Source organism: Pempheris klunzingeri, chromosome 22 (assembly GCF_042242105.1).
Source record: "Pempheris klunzingeri isolate RE-2024b chromosome 22, fPemKlu1.hap1, whole genome shotgun sequence".
Taxonomy (NCBI): Eukaryota; Metazoa; Chordata; class Actinopteri; order Acropomatiformes; family Pempheridae; genus Pempheris; species Pempheris klunzingeri.
Window position 1 is genome coordinate 5,067,437 of NC_092033.1, and position 23,188 is coordinate 5,090,624.

At 43.4% G+C, this 23,188-nt stretch overlaps 2 protein-coding genes across 2 annotated transcripts; both read right to left on the reverse strand.

Annotated features, from left to right (window-relative positions):
* Positions 1-1,262: 1,262 nt before the first annotated feature.
* On the reverse strand, positions 1,263-16,812 carry kdm5a (lysine demethylase 5A). The gene is made up of 29 exons (XM_070853614.1): positions 15,887-16,812; positions 15,034-15,111; positions 14,438-14,560; positions 14,107-14,277; positions 13,382-13,576; positions 12,881-12,959; positions 12,673-12,764; positions 12,401-12,559; positions 12,138-12,257; positions 11,838-11,996; positions 11,349-11,530; positions 11,020-11,182; positions 10,787-10,906; positions 10,490-10,684; positions 10,179-10,360; positions 9,945-10,069; positions 9,671-9,821; positions 9,439-9,559; positions 9,103-9,279; positions 8,825-9,003; positions 8,517-8,655; positions 8,180-8,359; positions 7,397-7,957; positions 7,126-7,284; positions 6,462-6,590; positions 6,229-6,376; positions 5,787-6,007; positions 5,086-5,559; positions 1,263-2,318 (listed from the first exon to the last, which is right to left on the reverse strand). Exons 1-29 carry the CDS (start codon positions 16,031-16,033, stop codon positions 1,971-1,973), a joined length of 5,277 nt encoding a protein of 1,758 aa, XP_070709715.1. The 5' UTR covers positions 16,034-16,812; the 3' UTR covers positions 1,263-1,970.
* A 3,654-nt stretch (positions 16,813-20,466) lies between these two features.
* LOC139221640 (aldo-keto reductase family 1 member D1-like) lies at positions 20,467-22,871 on the reverse strand. The gene is made up of 9 exons (XM_070853561.1): positions 22,743-22,871; positions 22,437-22,604; positions 22,158-22,274; positions 21,929-22,006; positions 21,523-21,645; positions 21,236-21,345; positions 20,927-21,092; positions 20,747-20,829; positions 20,467-20,661 (listed from the first exon to the last, which is right to left on the reverse strand). Exons 1-9 carry the CDS (start codon positions 22,857-22,859, stop codon positions 20,619-20,621), a joined length of 1,005 nt encoding a protein of 334 aa, XP_070709662.1. The 5' UTR covers positions 22,860-22,871; the 3' UTR covers positions 20,467-20,618.
* Between the last annotated feature and the right edge of the window lie 317 nt (positions 22,872-23,188).

The window sequence follows — 23,188 nt, forward strand, 5'->3', positions numbered from 1 at the left end:
CCTACTAGAAATCAATCAGAAACTGAAATGGTAACTCAGGCTTTTAAAAGGAAGAAGCAAATCTACACGTGATGCATGAATAATCACAGGGAACTTGCGAAAATCAGAATAGACTGTATAAACACTGACGGTTTCTCCATCAAGTGGAAAGATAAACTGTCTGGCAAAGAAACGCACCTCAATTATTTATTGTAGATTTAACACAGCAGTATTGCTATCGAGCTGATGGATGGAGGAAGAGAGGAAGCCAGAAACAGTGTGTGTGTGTGTGTGTGTGTGTCTTCTGCTGCCAAATCAAAAGAAATTCACAGAATTTCTAAGCAGTGTTAGAGTCTGCTGTACACTGATGATTATGAGGGGCTCTTGTGACCATTAAGACACCAAAAAACTACAGATTCACGCATAAACTCCACTCAGTCGACACCACGAGCAGCAGGTGATGAAACTGTAATGAGACGACAGAGCAGACGTTATGTAATTGATTATGTACCATTACAGTTCATTTTGTTGATGTCTCCCAGCCCCTTGTGATCGCATATTTTCGAAGTCCCGCAGTGACAGAGGTGAGTCAAGAAAGCAGCTGAGGTCAGTTCACACCGGATTTGACTTGGCTGAGTTAGAGTTGACATCAGCACCCCCCCACTCCCCCCACACACACCTCTCCCCTCCCCTGCCCCCAACCATGATCCTGCCCTCCCCTTCACACAGTCATGTCTGTGCAAATTCAGATATTCATGTGTAAATCCTACACAACTGTTTTTTTCAAAGATCTCAAAGTGCAAACTCTGAAAAGTATACGATTCTTTTTTTTTTTTTTTAAAAAACAGGTAACTGGCATTTATACATTCATGTCTAAAACAAGGAGACACACACTACTGCAAGCAGCTCCTCAGACCGGAGCTCCACAACATGCTTCCACATCTCTCCTCTAATTGAGCTTAATGAGTAACACAGGAAATGTGAAGCTTAACCTGCCACCTGAAATCAATCAACCTCTCTGTGACGTGGCCGTGACTCGGTATTAGGCACCGAGGGCCATTGGTGGCTTGATTTCTGACATTTCAGCCCAAGACACAAAAGCAATAAAAAAAAAAAAAGTAAAATATGCAGCGAAATGCTGTTTTAAATTTGTACTTTCAAAATTTGTTTGCACATTTTTGTTGTTCTCTCCACATTTTCTCCAAAATAAAAACATTTTTAATTCCTACATAACACAAAAAGAAACAGAAATCAACACAAAGGAAAAAAACATCAGTTATTGATCATTTGACTAGGAATAGTTTATTAAAGGTGAGAAAACAGAACACAAAAAAGCCACAATCTGTTTGTTTAATTGCTTAAAAGTATGTACATTATAAATAATTCCACTACATTACAACCATTTGTGTTTCCTAGTCGGGAGTCCTACATATTGAGATGTTACTGTCTGAGGAGCCAGGCAGAGGGGAGCGGTTCAGGAAGTCTGGTAAAGAACGACTGGGGACAAATCTGTTTATTTGCCTGTTTGCACTGAATACAACAGCTGGAGTAAGTGGGTGTTTGCTGGAGTGTAAGTACATGACTTGTTATTGTTCGGGGGGGGACTTGGAAGTAGCTGGTAGATGTCTCTACAACTAAAGCTGCAGTAGGAGGACTAAATTTTGTCAGTGTACTTGCAACCTTTTTCAACATAGCTCTCTAGGAGAGAGAACATCTCACTGCTGAGGCCACACGGTGACAGTAGGACTCTTCTGTCTTCCAGATGCGACTCATCTTTTTTTCTTGTGCTCTTTAATCCAGATAGTAACAGACGAGCCTCCAGTTTGTCTGTTTTCTCCAAATCTCATTTGTAAAGGGTTATTCTGTCCATCAGATGCTGTACAGTCTTACAGGTTGAGAGGTTGAAATGCTAGTCTGGTTGCTAGTTTTTGTGTTACACTCATTGTGTGAGGTACAGTATTCAAACTCAGTCCATGGCTGTTTTTTAAGCGCTAACTGCCCTGCTGAGGCTCTTGCTGCTGCTGCTGCTGCTGCTGCTGCTGCTGCTGCTGATGTGACGTTGCTGGGTTTAGATGAGATGCAGAGGACGCGTGGGACCACGAGGCCACCACGGACGCCGGCGGCAGACTCTGCACGCCGCCACTGCACATCGACGTCGCCAGCACCACGACGCTCTCCTCCGCCACCTCCTCCACGGTCATCCCTCCGCCTCCCCCGGCCACCTTCCGGGAGCAGTCCACGCAGATGTAGTCCTCGTTCTCGGCCATTTCGCACGTCACGCCAACACACACCTGGTGGAACCACTCGTCGCAGCCGCCATCGCACTGCACCCAGTCCACCTGGAAATAAACAAGGGCAGACAAGCGCAGGCATGTGAGTGGGGATTAAGAGAGCCAACAAGGAAGAAACATTATGGCAATTATTGAAAAAAAACATGTGGCGGTGGTTTGTCAAGCAAAACACAAAATTCCAGCAAAAACATCATTCGTGTGTAATTTTTAACAGCATGTTAAAGGTGCAAGTGAGTCATTAGATCAGATTGATCTAATGTACTCAAGAAAGATGGGTCAGACACTGATGGACTGTGGATGATCTTGGATATGTTTTATGCACCACTAAGGACTTTCAACTATTTTACTGTAGAGTGAGAAACATTGGGCCACTTGTGCACATCTTAATAGTCCCTCTCCACCTGCTCTGCATCTCCTCCTCCGACATTACATTCAGTAAAGCTAAACTATGGGACTACAAAAGAAGTTCACTTCATTCATCATAAAAGATTACCACTTGTTCCGTAGAGGCAGTGAGCAAAACACACTGAGCAACCGTCAGCTTTAGCAAGTAAAAAAAATTTAAATTATCAACGCAGTTAGGAAATGCTGCTACCTAAACCACAATGCATTTAATACATTAGACATTTTCTCTGGTCTGAACATTTCCAGCCCAAGACAAAACACATTATTGGTGATGCAAAATCACCATCACTCATTGTGAGAAAGAAACTGCTGAGGAAATCTCAAGAACACCTCAACTGTTCAACTATCAGGTGTCAGCCAAGCTTAGAGAAGCCCTATCAGAATTTCATCATCTCTTCTCCACCCACAGAGCTGCAGGCCTACCAGTTCCTCTGCTCTGATTGGCTGCTCTGTGGACCCACAGGGGAAGGAGACTGGCCACTGGTTAACTTGGCGGTCTGCAGTGCCGTCTCCAGAAAGGACCGTGTTGGAGCGTCCTGTTAATATGTTATGTGTAACTCTCTTTATGGTGTTCCAGTGCTGTCATCAGTTGTCGACATTCAATAAAGTTCATTTTGGAAAGTGTTTGTTATTAACTCAGCAAACAAAAAAACACCTGTGTCATTCAGCTGAAGACAAGGGATCATCACCATCAGCACTTAGGGGGATTTCACAATGCAGAAATTGTACATAGAACTACTGACAACTTTACAGAAACTTTTATCTTTACAGAACAGATGCAGAAAATAGAAGATGTTAAAATCTATTCACCTTTAATCACAGCAGTAAGGAGCACTATTAGGCCTCTGAACGTGTATGTCATTGCTTTTCGACATCGTTTAGTATTCAATATTGCAGTCCAGTGTCCGTGTGTGGGTGTCTCTGTATCATCTCTCCAAATAACGGTATTCTAACAAGTCTGCAGTTCACAATTTTCTGGTCTAAATGTGAACGACTGCAAGAGTAACTAACCTAAACTGTATCAGTGTGGCATCTCACATGGCTTTAGTAACACTTTTATAAAGTTAGATTTTTATTCTAGTATTTTATATGGATTTTCATAACACAAATTATTGAGAGTTCTATCTTGCAAATTAAAGCCAGAACTGTACCGACTAGTTTGAAGCTACGTTTGTAACGCTGGCATTCGGATTCTGAATTAAGCTTCGATTGCTGCACACCACAGCCTTTTATTTCATAACTTCCATTAATTCTGTTGAAACCAATGATGTGTGGCGGATTTCTGCACAGTTGCAGATCACTGAAAGTCTGTCGCGCTAACAAGTGGTCGGCCAGGGAGGAAACGCAGGAGAAAGAACTAATGGGACATTTTGCAGACTAGTGGGGTTTCGGAATAATGGGCCGTCAGAACAATGGGCAGTCCTGAATATGGTGGTATTACACAAAAAAAGATCACGTATCCATATTCGCACAGTGCTGCATCAAGACGTCACCACTTTCATACCAACCATGACTGTACAGAGGTGTTGAAGAAATCACCAGTTTATAAGCATTTTAACTTAACTGAGGATGTTAACTGATGTCAGAAAATGTGACAGCATATATTCAGAGTTTCTTTTGAAATCTTCAATAAAAGCTTTTAATGTAAAAGAAAAATGACAAAGCTCAGCTTGTTGTTTGATAGAAAATTAAATTGGCAACTATTCTGATAACTGATTAATTGTTTATGCAATTTTTTCCAGCAAAAAAGTCAAAAATCCCCTGATTCCAGCTTCTCCAATGTAAGTTAGTAGTAGTTTTCTCTGTTTCATATGTTTCTAAGCTCAGTGTCTTTGAACATAATGGTGTGTTTGTAGATATCACCTTCAGCTTTAGAAAACTGTGACTTTCACTCTCTTCTGATATTCTATAACCAAAGGATTTATCAAGAAAATAACTGGCATATTATTTGAAAATAAGTAATTAGCAGTACTTGACTTAATGGGACATAAGTGAGTAAAACATTTTATCGTGTAATTTTGATTAACTCAGTAAAAAAGTCAGTATGCCAATATAAGATAATGATCACATGAATTGTGTCCATATTTCTAGTACATTTAGGGCTTTAGATTATTATTATTTTAAGAAATATCTAAAACATTCAGACCTTTGAGTTTCAAAAAGGTGCACACAGTCACATGGTCGCCTTTAACCTCTGTCAATTGCTAAACTGTGGCTGTGTTTATCAATCATCTATGATTAACCCCCTCTGCCTCTTTTACTGTAACACAACCTCTTGACAACGCAATCTTAATTTAAAGTACTGAAACTCTGATTTATGTTTCTGGGAAAAGATGTTTCATTACCAAATCATTATATTCAGGAAAGACGTTTTTCTCAAATACTGTAGATGACATGACAGAGTCCTCACCTTATCTTTACAGGGTCTCTGGCAGTTCTTGGCTGCACACACAGCGTTCTCATCGTTGGAGTCCTCCGCTCCGGACCAGTCGTACTTGGAGGGAATGTCGAGAATCTTCTTTTCCTTCCTCTTCTCCAGCCCCTCCCTGATGGCCTCTGCCTTGGCTGCTGCTTTCTCTTTTCTTTTCCTCTCCTTCTCCTCCTTGGCCAACCGTTTGGCCAGCTGCTTCATCTCACGGTTCTTGTCCAGATTAAGCTTGAGCTTCTTCTTCTTGGGTTTGCCCCCAAGACCAAGTTCCAGTCCTACTCGTTTCAGCTCTTTGGACTTGGCTGGTCGCATGTCGCCCATTGCTGAAGTCCCACTGGCTGCGGCGGCAGCCATCAGCATGTGGTGGTGCTCGGCTCTTTCCAATTTCCGTTTCCTCTTCTTCTCTGAATCTTTAAGCTTGATCTTCAAGGGCTTCTCCATCAGAGAGTCGTCGGGCTGTAGAAAGGAAAGGAAAGATGAAATTACTATTTTCATTTCTTATTCTATACTTATTGCAGGCATGTTTAACCACTAATGTGACCTGTATCCTTGCATCTATTAACTCTTAATCCGAACCAACCAGAATGATTGATTCAAACCAAAATCCAATGTTTAGTCAGTATCCACCATTTGCCATGGGGTCCAGCTGCGCAGTTAGGTTGCATAATGGATGGCCTCCCTACCTCCATGACCTGCAGGAATCTCTCCTCAGAGGGGGGGTGTGTGGCCTGGAGGATCCTCCAGATGTGCTGGGTCTCATCCAGGGACACCTCCAGCAGGTCTCCCAGCATCATCAGCTCCTCCAGCTGGGCCTTAGCCTGCGGGGACAGCTCGAGTACTGGCGGCTCCAGACTGCGAGGTACCAGAGGGGTCTTCCTGGGCTGCTTTCTGGGCGTGCCCAGGTCTGAAATGTAAACATTAAATATTAACCATGAGATGATGAGGACACTTATTTCAGCGGAACCAGACTCTCTCAAAAGACTGTAATTAAAATGTGTATAACAAAAACAAGAGCTCAAAGTGATAGCTGTCTTTTAATCATCTGTACAGGAAAACCACAGGGAAAGATGGAAAGGCAGAAGAAGAAGCAACAGAAGTAATCTTAGTAAGTGAATGTGGCCTCACTTTGCACACAGGACTTGGAGGCTGAGGAGTAGGCATGTTCGGCACAGAAGGAGGGCGTGGCAGCCGGCCACATGTGGCTGACCACCTCCTCAGACTTGACAGGAATCTCCTCATCGCAGAACAGGTAGGGCTTCACCTCGCCTGGGTCCTGCAACCAAACAGACAGTATTAGAATAAAAATCCTGCCACTCATGAGCATCTTAAATATCATTACTTACTGCTGCCTCACGCACCTTCATGTCATAACCATAAGTCTCCCTGATGTCCTCATCTGAGTCCGTCTCCTCATCGTCGTAGTCCACGGACTGGCGAGGTGATGTGGCTCTGCTGAAACCTGACTGCTGAAAAGTCTGGATGTGGCCCTGGGGAAAGACAGACATACACACTTATTCAATGTCTCACATGTTTCTTATATTTAATGAAATACTTCGCCACAAATCATATGGATATCCAGCATCATGGCACAACAGGACAATATCAAAAAAGCATACATGCGATATCATTTAAAACAGCATGACGCTGAATAAAAAAGCCAAATGCCTTGCCTGACACCTTCATTAGTTGTAATAAAGAAGCTTGATTGAATGATATCATAACTTCGTTGACTTTTTTCAATACAATGTAAAAAAACATCTGTGGTGTTATTACATCTTTTTGACATCAGACTACCATCTGTTGCCTATAATTCCCTGCACCTCTTCACATTTAGACAGTCTTGTGGCCTATATCACATTACTGCCCTCTTCTGGTGCATTCCATACTTACACCCAAAACCCCAGTAAGAGTCACAAGCATTACAATTTGCACCTGAAAACACGAATCCTAGAGCCTCACTGATGTTGTACTGCATCAGAACAGAAAGGAGAACAATGTAAAATTGATGAAAGTCTAAAGTACCTGCAGGTCAGGGTTGGCAGCAGCTTTCTGCAGCTCGGCATTGATGATCTTCTCAGTTTTCTCCCTGGCAGCCTGCTCCACCATGCGCTGGCTCAGCACAGACAATTTAGCCAGGGCTGAAGAGAGCTCGTCCGTGGCCAGAGATTGTCGCGCTCGGTCCTTGTATGACAGTTGGAGCGGTGTAAGGATGAGTATTTAACAGCGTTCAAAAGCAAACCATGGAAATTCAGTTTCAAAATCAAGCATGGGTAAACTGAGGAGCTATGTATACCTGCCAGCTCATTGCCCGCTCTGTCAAACACTGGAGGGCTTCTCCTTCAGGCAGGCGCACCGGCAGCTTCTGCAGCGACACCAACAGCGACAGGATGGTCTCTAACCTCGGCCTCCTCGACCGCTGACATAGTGGACACAGGAATTTGGAGTCTTTGCTATTGCTCTGCCAACCCACACCCATCTTCTTCTGAGATCCTGTCTTGGGCAGAGGCACGCAAGCGCCGTGGAACCAGTCCTTACAAAGCTCGCACTGCAACATGAAGCCGCTGGCCGTCTTTCGACACAGGCAGAACTTGACCTCCTCGATGCGGTCGGCCATGGCCATCTTGGCTAAATTGGCAGCACGGAGTGAATGGATGGACTCCACTTCTTTCTGCTCTTTGGCTTTGAAGGCTGCAACGACAGTGGAAGGGTCTCGCACCTCCTCGAGGCTTTCCTCCAGGTCGCTCAGGGTGTCTGGGTCAAAGCCTCCCCTCTCCTTCTCCATGAGCTCCTTGACACGTTTCCTCTTGCTCTTGCTGTTGCCGTAGATCCCGATGTCCACGCGAGGACTGAGGACCTATGAGAAGAAGCACACGTGATAGCAAGAAAAAAAAAAAAAAAAAAAAGAGTATGAAAATTCAGCGCTTACAGTATTTATTAATCCACTTTTGGAGTTTTATTGTATTAATTTCCCTTTAAGTGCTCAAACACAGCATAATATATGCAGCTTCAAGTAGAATTTCAAGATTTACAAATCTGAGAGGAAAGCATCAAATCATCTTTTTTCTTGATGGCCCACCTGGAGCAGCGTATACGTGGAGTTCTTCTTGAGGAAGGTGCGAGCTGTCCTCTCCCTCCAGGCTCGGGCTGCAGCCACCTGAGACTCCACCTGGGCCAGAGGATCGAGCCTGACAGGGATGGAGCGACCCCTGGCCAGCAGGCTCTCCAGCTGCTCCAAGTAAGCGTAGCTACTGCCACTCTGCGTGAGGTGGGTACACAGAAGGGTACAGTTTAGCTGATGTCCTTATTCAGAGCATGAGCTTCAGGTTAAGTATCAAATATCCTCAAGAGGACATATGGGTTTAGATATGTTATAGAGGGGCTTCTTAATTATGTAGTGTACACATAGACAGTACCTGGATAGCTTCCACCTTAGCCGTCCACTCCTTGGCCTTTTGTAGGGCCTCTCGGAGGGCCAAAATGTTAGGTAGGTATGCTGGAATGTTCCTAGCTTCCAGCACAATGCTCTCCAAGGTCACCATGCTGTGTCGAGGCCTGGGGTTGTAGGAGAACAGACAAGCATGAGATGACCAAAAACATTAGACGTTTTTGTAAGTAGCTCCAGTTGTGGTTTATGTTGTGTTAAATGATGCACTGCACTGTAGGAAGGTGAAAACATCTTAATGAAGTCTTTGTAAATGTGTCTGCCTGTAAGTAAGCTTACCTGGCCTGCAGGCAGGCGCGGGCCTTATCCTCCCATCTCTCTGAGACAGTGAGGATCTCTTGCAGCTCAGCCATGGCTTTCTCCACAGCATGGTGGGGAGCCAGGCCCACCCCAGAGTCTATCAGCCTCTTCATCAGCTCCAGGGTGACGCGGTGAGGCTCAGCCAGGGTGATGCGCACCTGGAATATGATGAGGAGAGCATGTGTTACATGAGACTGGAATTACAGCCGGAGTCCATCAGACCACACAAACAGGTTGTGGACGTTGCAAGAGCCCACCTCATCGAGCCAGCGGGCCTGCTGGAGCTCCTGTTTCAGTCGGGGCAGCTCGGGTAGCTCTACATCCAGACCACTACCCAGGTCCAGTAGTGCCTGCAGCTTGGATGAATCAGGCATCTCGTCTGATAGTGCCACTTGGGCTCGCTCGTGGAAGTCCTCCACATTCTCCAGCAACTCCTGAAGACAAAGGGAAAGACAGAAGTCTCAGGTAGACATTTTAGGAGTAATTCAATCGTATTGATGGCACAAGGGAGTAGTAAAAAATAGTAGGAATGAGAAACAACATTTCAATTGTAATTTGGTGCCTGAATAAGCACAAAGGTATACAGGACTCACTTTCACTTGTCTGGCCTGGCTGATGATGCAGGGGAGCCTGTAGAGCTGATCTACAAAAGCCTTGAGCTCATCTACTGTCAGTTTGGTACGGTTACGACTGCTCTCAGAACGCAGACGGCTGCTGCAGACACACATAGAAAGAACACTGGCGGTTTAGTTAGGAAATACAATATTGGTAAGCAGTGAATTGTTGTTCAATTTGACAACATCAAGTGTGTCCATGCCAACTGACCTGTGCCTCTGTTTGCGGCTGAGCAGCAGCTGAGCAACAGAGGAGCATGTCTCCGCCTCTTTGACCATCTCCCTCAGGCGACGGAACAAAGCTTTCTCTGGATACTTCCTGTCCTCTGCATCCTCCAGCAAAACCTTGAGCTCAATAAGATCTATGCGACACACAAAACAAAACAATAATGCAATGACACAAAGAGACATCCCCGCAAAACACAGACGATTTTTGTGCAACATGTACATATTTTGTAGTAGTTTGCAAATAGTAAGTATAAAACCTTTCTTGTTTTTCTGGTCAGCAGCCAAGGCCTCGGTGACCCTCTTTGACCAGGTGTCATAAGACTGAGCCCGTGTCTTGACTCCATACAGCATGGATGGAAACTCCTCCAGATCATAGCGATATCTGAAATATAACACGTAGATGTCTAAATGAGAATATGGTGCCTGAAAGACCCAGACAAACTATCAGGTTTCATATCAAACTTATGTCATAACATATTCAGCTCTCTCACCGGAGACACTTGTTGCCGAGTGGACAATCACAGAGATCTGCTGCATGGTGGAGACAGACCAGCCGTTCAGGGCTGCAGGAACAGGTCAGTGCAGACAGGAAACAGGTGGTCTTACACTTGTGACACTGGCGCTCATCATCAGGTAAGAGTTCAAAAACCTCCTGCTCTGAGGACAGCACCCCCTGTAAATTAAGGAGGATAGAAAACTGATGATCCCATGTCTGAACATACTGTAAAATTATAATGCAGAAACAGCATTGGTTCAGTCACCTTCTGCATGAATTGAGCAAAAAAAAAAAAAAGACACCTACTATTTCTTGGACAGCCTGTCTGAGTTTAGTTTCCTCCTCCACCATATCTCCCATTTCCTTGAAAACAGCAGCAGCCAGTTCCACATCAAGACTCTCTGGATCGGCAGCCATCTTGCACAGCAGCTCCTCGTGGGAGAAGACGCAGTAGCGGTGGAGGCGTCTGTAATGGGCCACACACTGACGACCCATAGGTAACTAGGGAAGACATGAGTGAAACATGAACATCCACGTTTGAAGGAAAAAAAAACAAAAACATCTTGTTTTAAATGAAAGAAGAAGAACCTGCTTTTCCCTCACCCAGTCAGCGGTGCAGAAGTTAACGGCTTCTGCAAAGTTGTAGCCCTGATTGAAGCCGCTGTGGTAGGCCCTGGGGAAGGTCACTACAAACTCCCCTGCACACTGATTGGTCCTGTACACCTGAGAGAGGGGAATATGAACACGTGTGACTAACAATCAACATGGACCACATGACCAATAACTAATCAGATCCAATATCAACCCCACGGAACATCAAGGCTCAGACTACATACAGGGACACCGTGCTCCATGAGGACATTGGGATTCATGATGGTGACCAGTTGATGGAGGAGGTCAGGCTGGGAATCAAACAGCTCTGGAGCCAGCTTTTTCATTACGGCCTCAAGCTGCTCTGCTGCAGAGGCCGGCACCCCATACCAAGTCTTGGGCTCACCCCTAGAGAACAGAGAAGTACATTAACATTAAATATCCTTAGCGGGAGCTCTTATCCAGAGCAACATGCAAGTGGAACAGAATAAGGTACGTTTTATGAATAACAATTTAGCTTCCACCAACATCGACATGTCAGAATGGTAATTAACTGGTCTTTGTTCAGTCTCACCAATGCAGGAAGTTGATGGAGTAACTCCAGTGGTCCTCGATGTGCCAGCAGAATGAGGAGAAACACATGCCCACATAGAGCCAGGGCACCTTCATACCCGAGATGTCCACATTGATGTGGGTGAGCACCGACTGCTCCAGCACTGGCATGTTATTCAGGTTCCAGCCTGAGTTGGCATACTCCTAACAGGAGAGGGAACAAAGTGCCTTCCTTCACTTCAGGGCAAATGTCATGTTTTTGCTTAATGCCTCGCCATCAAGTAAAAGAGGAAAAAAGCTTTTAGGGGATCTGTTAGATGGAAGACTAATGAATAAAATGACAGAGGTACTGTCTCTGGGACACAAGGGAATCCCCACCAAAAGTACTTCACTGATTAGAAATTTCTGACAGGACATGGAAGAAAATAACGAACTGGGCTTAAAATCAAGCTTAATATGTTATTCACATATTCTGACTTTAAAAGTTTACACAACACAACAACCGTCTCACCTCTTCATCTCCGACTAGCCTCCGTTTACCGTCCCTGACAGGAAATCCACTGCCCACGTCCTTGGAGCTGATGTCAGCTCCGTACTCTACGATGACATCCTCCTCGATGCTGCTGACCAGGCGCCAGAACTCTTTTTCCACCAACTCTGTGGGGACCATCTGGGGGCACAAGGCAGAAATAATTAAATGCTCCTGAATTAGCACAAAAGCCGGTGAGCAACACAGTTAACATCTAAGCCAGATAATGGAAGGATATCCATGCAACAGTTTAAATATTCTAGCTGAGTGGATTTTACATACATGAACAGGCATGTTGAAGTAGTCAGACTTGAAGTGGTCAGCCATTTCTCCAAAGCTCTGGAGAGAGTACTCCCTCACTGCCTGCTCGAAGCCAAATGCCTCCCTGGGCTTACTGCACTCCTGTGAGGGAAGATGGACAACACGTTCAGTATACTGTGTTAAGACAGAGGGAATTTCTACATGTGAGGATCTGAAAATGATCAATTGATATATTTAATCTTTCTATAAGAGGTTCGATTGACCAGGCAGCGTTCAAGCCTTACTTCTGCGACACACTTAGGGCAGCGCCAGTCCCCCTTGGGCACATCCTGTAGAGGTGGGATCAGGCAGAAGGTGTGGTAGCTGTCGTCACAGCCGTCACACAACAGGAGCCGGTCCTCCTCATCGCCACGTCCACACACTAGGCAGAGGTAGAGGTCGATCTGGAGGGGATCAATGCCACAGAACATACAGGGAAGGTTATGCCCAGACTTTCCTGAGATATACTTTGGGGAAACCATTGGGGAAAAACCAAAGACAATGAACTGGAACTCACAAAGTTGACCTCCAGGGTCTCCTTGCGTGGTCTCATTTTGATGGCAAAAGCCTGGGCTTTGAGGTGGCGCTGCTTTTTGTTAAACCCATCATCTAAGTAAAAGTGGGAGACTAAGGGTGAGAATAGAATCACTCACAATAACACTGCTGATTTGTTGATTAGCGGCTGCCTTGTACAAAAATACAAGTCAACCAAAAATGATCCATACCGGCTGACACGATCTCTAAGCCGACCATCTTGGGACTCGTACCAAAGATCTTTAGGCCTTTTGGCTCCTTGTTTTCCCTCTAGAGAAACACAGTAACAACAACAGCAGACTGTGAAACAGAACGACCCTGCTAAAAGGCCAAATGTTAGATGGCCTCTGGGGAGCATGCCTGCCACAGCTGGAAATCTAGAAAGGGACGGGAGAAGGAGCCTAAAGCAAAAGAGTGAATGCTAAACAAATAAAAACTGTGGAATGTGAAATAACTGCTCTGATTAAAAAAAAAAAAAACACAGTTTGCAAATGCTTAGACTTGAAAACTGAGTATAAAAAGGATGCATCTGTGGCACAACAGTGATGTTACCATAAATTACATTTAACAAAATACATTATTGAGTAAAACTAAAGAACCACTAACTTTTAAGCTTGGCAAAAAGATTAAACTTTCTGTAGTTAGACCCAACCTCATTGTCCACCCAACTACAAGTGTTCTTTTTCATTTACCTCAGATTTAAGGCGCCTGGAGCGTCTCTCAGGCAGAAGCCGCTCTTTGGTTTGCATTCCATTACCCTCCCCATCTTTCTCCTTATCCCTGTCCTCCTCCTCCTCATCTTGCTCCTCTTCCTCCACTGCCTCCTCACCAACTCCCTCATCCAGTTCTTCCCCATCGTCTCCTTCCTCATATAACCGTTGGATGCCCTGGTAGGAGAAAAGGAGTGGAGTAAAAAAAAAAAATAAGGTTTTGGGAACCTTTCAAAACGTATCCATTCGAGGCTTTGGAGGAACAGGGATATTATTAATGTGACATTTGGCCAAAAAAAGCTGTTTGCTACATGTTTGAATTAGTCAGGCCAAGTTTGGTTGGTTTGATGTAGTATAAAGCCATCCAAGCCTGAAATTCAAGAGGGATGCTGGGAACAGCCAAAAGAAGTTTTGTTCAACCGGGGAATAAAAAGCAAAGTAACCAAATAAAAACACCCACTCACAAAATGTTGACTTACTCACACTTTTGAAAGTTGCCATACAATACATTTAAAAACAAAGTACTTTGCATAGCTCATGAGCAATGCCACAAAATGGATGAATGTCTGGAACAGTATGCAGCGGTGTCAGAGGTTCCATAATGGTGCTGGTTTGGTCAGAAAATCAACCCCAGACTGCTATTGTGCATCTGTGTGACACATAGTCAAGCTATGGTAGAGTGTTTATTCTAAATGTGCACCACTCACAGTCAGCGTGGCCCCAGACTGGAAGAGTTCATATGGATAAAGGATCCTCTCGTAGTGGGAGCGCAGCAGTGAGCCGGTGCCTTTCCCAGGTGGGAAGCCCATTCGGCTGGCCACCTTAGACCACCTCTTCTCTTTACAAACCATCTCAAAGCCGCCCTCTGCTGACACAATCTGAAACACAGGCGTTCAATTGACCATGAAGGACTAAATCAACACTTAACAGCTCAGTGCAGAACAAAGTTTAAGAAACGGCTCATTGGCAACAATTCTTCTACATAATTAGTCAAAAACCAAAGCTCCTAAAATTCCATCCAAATGTATCTAGTTTTACCTTGCTGAGCTGATAGAGGTCCAAAACCTTTCTCTCCACGTGAGGGAATCGAATTTTGGATCCCTGCAGCTCCCAGAACTTTGCAATTTGATCCAGAAAGTTGAGCTTAACCCGAGTGAGGGCCTGGACAGGCAGGAGAGAGAGGGGAGAGAGAGGACAGAGTGTAAACACACTGGACACCTCAGGCAAAATTATGTTTGAATGGCTGCACTCTGATACACAACCACTTTTTCCCTGGTTATGTGGAAACCTTATAACTCCAACAGTGAAGTTGTCCTACTGCTCTTGCTTTAGATTAAATATATAATTGAAAGCTTGAAGGAAAAAAAAAAACACACACAACCAAATCTCAACAGGTGAGCAATCACAGTCTACATACTCTGCTGTTACCTACGGTGGATGTGCCCTTAATGTTCATTTACAGCAGTGCACAGTTTGTTTCTCCCAGATGTGTTGATCAAATTGTATGCCGTTCCCAAAATGCGTGTTGTCATTCTCACTGTTACATTTCATTTTCTTCATAAGCAACGTCTGAGACAGGCCATCACTCAGTATCATCGTTGTGATGGCATGATGCATCTTCTTGGCAAACTCACCTCAAGTTCATTCAGCCTCTGCACTCGAGGAGTGAAGCGGAAGTTGCGAACATCGCAGGCAAACGGAGGTTGCCAGTCCTAATACACAAGAAAACACAAACATCATCTCCTCCCATAGCAACATCAACAATGAGGAGGTGACAGCAGCAACACAGCAGCTTGGGAGAAATCTGAGTTTCTCAGGATAAAAAAGAATATGAGCAGAGCTTATTGAATGAGGTTATAACTATTAATAACAACACAATATCACTACTCCTACAGTTTGATGGTGCAGTTGAGTCTATTTTTGTACAGGGCCAACTGTGCATAAATACTGCCTATTTGAAGCCACTGTTCTCAACATGTAATTCTGTCAATTCTGCAGGGATGATAATGCTTTGCTGGTCACTTAGACACTAGAAAACTAAAATGTAATCAATCTAATGGTTGCTCCTATGCCTAGATAACACAGCATAAACATGGATTTACTGTCTGACAGGAGCGACAGGCCTGTATGTGGCCCAATGTCGCATCTTCGCAGCTAACATGGTACAGTCACTGTGGTGTAACTCAGCTAGCCGTCAAGAAAACAAACACAAAGGCACTGAAAGCCGAACTGTTGAATTAACCTCGCCTTTTCAAAACTTTTCTGAACAATAAAGGAGATCCAGTGTCACACACGTATAAAGCGTGTATAGTTGAGTGCAAAGAAATTAAGCCTCATTTGACCTCTATTAGAGTTAATGGCAACTAGTAATGTCGCTGCATACCGCAAAATTCACGTAGGCCCTGGTAAACTACGTGGGAGCACAAGTAAATCATCGCAGACTTTAATCCAATGTTTTCCCCAATATTTTAGATTATATGTGGTTACCTCGGGGGGTCGGATTTTGCAGATGCCAGTTTTCTCTGCGATGGGTCGGATCTTGTTGATAAATCCTAAAGGATCCGAGAAATCCTCCCAACTCGGCTCAAAAACCGGGCATTCAGGAGGGGGGACGAACTCAGCAAATGCAGACATGTTGGTGTGGTGCCTGTGAAAGCAGTCTCTAAAAATAATATTTGCTAAAAATGCACCGAGTTGAGCTCAACAGTCCATGATCACTTCCAATAATTTTCCTCTTGGGGAACTTCCTCCGTGTCCATCATGATCCTTTAAATATTTTAAATAACAAAGCACTTCACTGGCAGGGCAGCCAAGTCGCGATGGCGAATCATAATCTGGTCTGAAAGTGAATGCACAAATACAACAATCGAGATGCTAATGATCAATGTTTTCCCATCATCCGTGAACATCGGGCTGGGCCGGGCCAGGCCAGGCCAGGCCAGGCCGGAGAGTCTTCACCACCACTCCCCTACCTGGGACGGAGGGCAGGGTCAGTCCGAAACGCCATCATTCCTTCTCACAGACGACAACTTCACAAAAATCAACTCTGCAGTGCAGACTCGGGCCAGGGACGATCGAGGAAATCGAAAAGAAGTTTGTAAACACAAAACAAAAACACTCCGGATTTACAATGTTGGCTGCGGTATTATGTTACGCAAGCTAACATTGCTATCGCCGCGTCTATGTACCTGGGTAGTGCATGATTTCTTCGTGATGATGCATTTCTAACAAAGTTATCCACGACTGGCTTAGTCCTGTGGCTAGCTGGTAATGTTCATCAGCTAACGTTAACGTAATCACGCTCGCTCGTCGGGCTCCTCCAGATAAACTCTCGTCTTCACGTCCACTTCTGCGGCCACCTGAGAGCTAAGTAGCAGCCGAGCTCCTCCACCACAACAAGGAGGATGCTAGTAGCAGCAAGCCTACATCGTTCGCTGGTGTCTTCAGCCCGTGAAACAACCTCCATTCATTGAAGCATTTAAGGCGGCGGAAACTAGCATGCAGCTAATTTGGTTCGGCTAAAATCGGTTTAGCTAACGTTGCGCAGCTAACATTGATGTTGTCGTTAGCCGAGAAAGTCGGCTGAGTGGGACAGTCCGCTATGGCTTGAGCTGGTTAGCCAGAATAACATGTAAAAATGCGAGAATCCCATTCCTTTGTCTTATCAGGTGCCACTTTCCGTAAAATTTAACATCGTCTGCAGGTATTATATCCGCATTAGCTAACGTGCTAGCCACAACTAGCAAGGTTGGGAGAGCTGTTATGGTGCCTTCAGGAATACTCGGAAACTTTGAACTACTTCCGAGGCAGTATTTTGCCTGTAAATAGCCACATCCAACCAGTTGCATCCACACACTGTATGGTTGTACACGAAAAAAATAGTTTATGGCTGCTACTATGCGATGTATCCGTAAAATGAAAGGGAGACATTGGCATCCTGGTAGCAATTAAGGACACATTTAGCAACCAAATGATTATGTGTGGTTGCATTTCTTTTAATAACTCTTCACAGCTATGAGACTTGACGCCACATTGGAAAACAATGTGAAAGAGTGAGAAAAAAAACACTTCGGCAGTTTTATGTGCCCCTTTGACGGCAATTTTCAGCAATCGACATATTTCCTACAGCACCTTAAGGCAGCACAATGTACAAAGGTTCGCTGCAAAAATAAAAATAAGTCGAAATGTCCTTTAACCTGATTTCACCTGACTGTTATCACCAGCAAAAGGAAATCCCATCTCATTCGAAAACATGTAATGATTAACAAGCGTAGTACTGGTGGATTCATTCTTCACACAATTAATTCCACTTTTGAAATAAAGGTACTTAACAAATCCAAAGTCGTTATAGGACTTTATTTCAGCTTTTTTTTTTTTTATTAAGATGTAATTACAACATAGAAGAGCTTCCTGAAAAAGTGCTCCTATGCTGGTCTTATATGGTATATAAACAATTTTCCTCTCACAAATACATTTGGAATAACCAGGGTACATTTTCAAATGCAAATCTATCTAAATGTACATGTATGTATATATGTGTGTGTGTGTGTATACACATATATACACACACACACACACACACACACACACACAGTTGTAAGAAAAAGTATGTGAACCCTTTGGGATTACATGGATTTCTGCATAAATTATTCATAAAATATGTTCTGATCTTCATCTAAGTCACATCACTAGACAAACACAGTCTGCTTAAATTAATACCACACAAAAAATGATAAGTTTTCATGTTTTTATTGAACACAACATGTAAACATTCACAGTGCAGGGTGGAAAAAGTATGTGAACCTTTGGATTGAAGAACTGGTTGACCCTCCTTTGGCAGCAATAACCTCAACCAAACGTTTCCTGTAGTTGCAGATCAGACCTGCACAACGGTCAGGAGGAATTTTGGGCCATTCCTCTGTACAAAACTGTTTCAGTTCAGCAATATTCTTGGGATGTCTGGTGTGAATCGCTCTCTTGAGGTCATGCCACAGCATCTCAATCGGGTTGAGGTCAGGACTCTGACTGGGCCACTCCAGAAGGCGTATTTTCTTCTGTTGAAGCCATTCTGTTGTTGATTCACTTCTATGCTTTGGCTCGTTGTCCTGTTGCATCACCCATCCTCTGTTGAGCTTCAGTTGGCAGACAGATGGTCTTACGTTTTCCTGCAAAATGTCTTGATAAACTTGGGAATTCATTTTTCCGTCGATGACAGCAATCCGTCCAGGCCCTGAGGCAGCAAAGCAGCCCCAAACCATGATGCCCCCTCCACCATATTTCACAGTTGGGATGAGGTTTTGATGTTGGTGTGCTGTGCATTTTTTTCTCCACACATAGCGTTGTGTGTTCCTTCCAAACAACTCAATTTTGGTTTCATCTGTCCACAGAATATTTTGCCAGTAGTGCTGTGGAACATCCAGGTGCTCTTTTGCAAACTTCAAACGTGCAGCAATGTCTTTTTTGGACAGCAATGGCTTCCTCCGTGGTGTCCTCCCATGAACTCCATTCTTGTTTAATGTTTTACTTATTGTAGATTTGTCAATAATAATGTTAGCATGTGCCAGAGATTTCTGTAAGTCTTTAGCTGACACTCTAGGATTCTTCACCTCATTGAGCATTCTGCGCTGTGCTCTCACAGTCATCTTTACAGGACGACCACACCTAGGGAGAGTAGCAACAGTGCTGAACTTTCTCCATTTGTAGACAGTCTGTCTTACTGTGGACACATGGACGTCAAGGCTTTTAGAGATACTTTTGTAACCCTTTCCAGCTTCATGCAAGTCAACAATTCTTGATCGTAGATCTTCTGAGAGCTCTTTTGTGCGAGGCATGGTTCACATCAGGCAATGCCTCTTGAGAACAGCAAACTCAAAACTGGTGTGTGTTTTTTATAGGGCAGGGCAGCTTTAACCAACACATCCAATCTCATCACATTGATTGGACTCCAGGTTGGCTGACTCCTGGCTCCAATTAGCTCTTGGAGAAGTCATAAGCCTAGGGGTAAAGTATGTGATACTTTTTCCACCCTGCACTGTGAATGTTTACATGTTGTGTTCAATAAAAACATGAAAACTTATCATTTTTTGTGTGGTATTAGTTTAAGCAGAATGTGTTTGTCTAGTGATGTGACTTAGATGAAGATCAGAACATATTTTATGAAGAATTTATTTAAGTAATCCCAAAGGGTTCACATACTTTTTCTTGCAACTGTATATATATACTGGTTCCATGTTAACAGAAAGGTGAACACACTGGTTATATATCTGAAACTGTTTGTGCAATTCAACAAGATGATTTTTTTTTTTTTCTCCATTTCTTTTGGAATACAGTTAATTATTTTGAATTTTATATATATATATGCACTACTCACAAAAACTTAGGGATATTCAGCTTTCAGGTGAAATTTCAGGATGAACCTAAAATGCATTCTAACCTTTCCAGGTGAACTTAATGTGACCTTCTCTAAACCTTTGAATGCACATGTCCAACTGTTCAGTGTCTCAGTACTTTTTGCACAAGTTGCTGTTCTCTAACAAGAAGCTTAACAGCAAAATTCACAACAGGTTTGATCCATGAATCGACCAATACATTTCCTGCTTCAGTTAGAATTAGTATTTAAACAGTCCTCCTCATCATGCTGTTCACATTCTGACATCATGAGACCAAGACGACACCTAACAGTTGATCAGCAGCACCTCGCCGTTGTGTGGCTTCAAACAGGAAGTCCTCAGACGGAAGTGTTCACTGAGCTTAGAGGGTCACAGAGTGTCATCAGGAGGTTGTAACAGTGATACAGAGACTGGAAGAGTCACAGAAAGGAGGGAAGTGGACGTCCTTTGACCACATCCCAATTTATTGAGACACCGAAATTTTTTTGTTGTGGTATACCTACCACTGTTGTTAGATTTTCTTCAAATAAATTGTTTAAGATGAAGAAATTACCATTGCATGCTTCTACTTAAATGCCCTACTTTCATGATATAATATCACTGTAGCATTAACTTTTTACATTTTACATATATTTCACCTGAAAGTCGAATATCCCTAACTTTTTGTGAGTAGTGTATATGAAATATTGCATGAAATGTAAACTGCAGTACACAGTGTTATCAAGGTTTACAATTTGACGCACAAATGTAAAAGCACGTTATAAAAGCATTAAAGGGAACGAGCCAAATTATTTGGTGAAACTTCAGAGAGGTCTTGACATCTGTGGTGTCTAGTAGTCGTCATGAAATGGATACTCTGGATGATCAGCCCACCTGTTGAGTCAGTAAATAGAAATGGTTATTATTTATTTAGTAGAGAAATGGAACGTCGCCCACATCAGCGATGCACTGTACTCACATGAGAAGCTCCACAAAACGAATATTCTTGTTCAGCCCCTCAATTGCCTCCATCTCAGCCTCAGAGAGACAGAAGTCGAATATCTGCAGGTCAAGACCACATCATTGCAACACATTTTGTGACACATTTCCTGTTTTGCATTCTCTACCCAGCATGGTCAGTTGCTGCCTATGAACAAACCTGGAAGTTCTCCTTTATGCGAACCGGGCTGAAGCTCTTTGGGATGACCACCACTCCTCTCTGCACATTGAACCTCAAGGCCACCTGGGCTGGGCTCTTGTTATACTTTTTAGCAACTGATACCAGCAGCTCATCTTCCAGCAACGGAGGGCACGTGACGTTCACCCTGTCGGAGTGATTGCAAAATAACTAAATAACAACTTTATAACTGAAATGTCTTGAGCATGCAGGTCACTCAGTCATAACCATGAACAGTGTGTTTTGTTAGTTGTTTTTTAACTGAATGAGTGCAGCATTTCTCTGCCATACCAGGAAGCATCTCTAGATGTCCCCAAGGGGCTGTATCCCACAACAACAATATCGTTCTGTCGGCAGTACTCAAGCAATTTTGGCTGAGTGAAATAAGGATGGCATTCAACCTGTGATAAAAAAAAAAGCACAAATAGTTTAAACTGCTGACTGAATGCTTCCTTGTGGATCTTGAGTTAATACTAAGTCACTGACTTGGAGTATTTTCTTTTCTCTCCATGATACAAATATAAACATTTTCAGTTAATTAGTTTTATCTCCAGAACACTGTGTTTCCATATCTGTACCTGGTTGGACACGGGCTTGTGTTTCAGCCCAGGCTTGTTTAAGATTAACTCCAGTTGGCGTTTGTTGAAGTTGGACACTCCGAGAGACTTTACAAGCCCAGCATCTTTGCAAGCCTCCATAGCCTGTCCAATGTGTCAAAAGAGGTGGCAAGTAAGACTTTGAACTTTAGAACATAATGGCAGTTGAGCAAATAATGCAAGAGCACAAGGTACTGACATGGATATGGCTACACATGTCAGCCTGTCCTTCTCAAAGTAACAGTGATGAGTTCAATCTGTAACTAGTACGGTTGTGAATTTAAAGCTATGCAGAGTTCAGTGGAGAGAAAAGGGACGGTTGATTTTCAGCAATAATAAAACTTTCTATTCCTAATTGGACAGTAAAATGAAAAACAACAATTCTCACCTCCCATGTAGCGCAGAGATCCGTCTTGTGATAAATGTACTTCCCATTCTCATCTTTGGGATAAAACGTATCTCCTGGCTGAATGATAATATTCAGTGCGGTCAAACAATTTGGTCAGTAATTCACAGGCATGAGTACTGATCGAACTGAATAAAGAAAAACACAATGTAATGCAGTTTTGACCATTTCAGCAAGTACATTTTTAGACTGATATTAAATATATGTATACCCTGAAGGCAGTGGGCATCTCCACAATGTAGAGGTCAACATAATCCAGCTGCAGTTTCTGCAAGGTTTGCTCTAAAACTGGTCGCACCAACTCTGGGGGATGAAATGTGTTCCACAACTGCATAATCAGTGCAGACAGAGAAATATATACATATTAGTAGTCGCAAAAGTTTCCGTTATTTTGCAGCGATGAAGTTTTTTGTTTGTTAGTTTGTTTTTGTGGGGAAAGGTTCACCTGTCAACTGTGAGACAACTTCACCCACTCACTAACTTTGCAAACCTTTCCACAGTAGAACACGTCCTCTCTCTTCACTGTTCCATCTGCAATCTTCTCCCTTATAGCTTCTCCCACCTCGTGTTCGTTGAAATAGACCAAAGCCCCATCAAAGTGTCTGTACCCTGTTTCAATAGCCACTTTGACTGACTCATATGCAGTTCCTTTAGGGGTCTATAATAAAAACGCATCTTATGAGTGAATAATATATTTTAAAAAAAATTATTAGTTTATTTAGTTATTAGTATTATTAATTATTAGTACAATTATTAGTGTATGCAAATTGCAATCTGGCTAAATAATGTGTCTTACCTGGCGGGGGTCCCCATAAGTTCCCAGTCCTATCAAAGGTATGGCGTTTCCATCACTCAGAGGAATGGAGTGACTCCGGGCTGTCAAGTCCTTGCTCGTGAAAGTGTGAGAGGCCATGGCTTTAACTTTCTCAGCTTGTGTCCTTAAACAAAAACCAAGGCTTATTAATACCGTTTGGCACAAGGTGACGCAATTACAAGCCAGCCTTCCCCTGTTGCTCTTTAACCACAGCACAGACTCCTCCCAGGTGGAAAGAGCAGCCTCCTACATAAACTGGTAAATAATAAGACTCGTGAAAACAACACTATGAAAACACGAAGATTGAATACAGATATTTGTTAATTTGTAGTAATTAAAGAAATAAGCTTTAGGGTCATCATACTGGTTTTATGTGTCACACCCATTGTTGCCCTCTACAGGCACTGTAGCTTTAAATTACCGCAGTG

Bases quoted from the DNA above. Each gene is read 5' to 3' on its own strand.
- kdm5a (XM_070853614.1), bottom strand. From the start codon at position 16,033: ATGTCTGCATTTGCTGAGTTCGTCCCCCCTCCTGAATGCCCGGTTTTT. The intron at 15,112-15,886 runs GTAACCACATAT...CTTGTGTATTAG, and splicing joins GCAAAATCCGACCCCCCGAG to GACTGGCAACCTCCGTTTGC. The intron at 9,280-9,438 runs GTGAGTCCTGTA...CTTTGTCTTCAG, and splicing joins GCCAGGCCAGACAAGTGAAA to GAGTTGCTGGAGAATGTGGA.
- LOC139221640 (XM_070853561.1), bottom strand. From the start codon at position 22,859: ATGGCCTCTCACACTTTCACGAGCAAGGACTTGACAGCCCGGAGTCAC. The intron at 22,275-22,436 runs GTTTGCAAAGTT...CTGATTATGCAG, and splicing joins ACGTGTTCTACTGTGGAAAG to TTGTGGAACACATTTCATCC. The intron at 21,093-21,235 runs GTATGGCAGAGA...TCACTCCGACAG, and splicing joins ACATCTAGAGATGCTTCCTG to GGTGAACGTCACGTGCCCTC.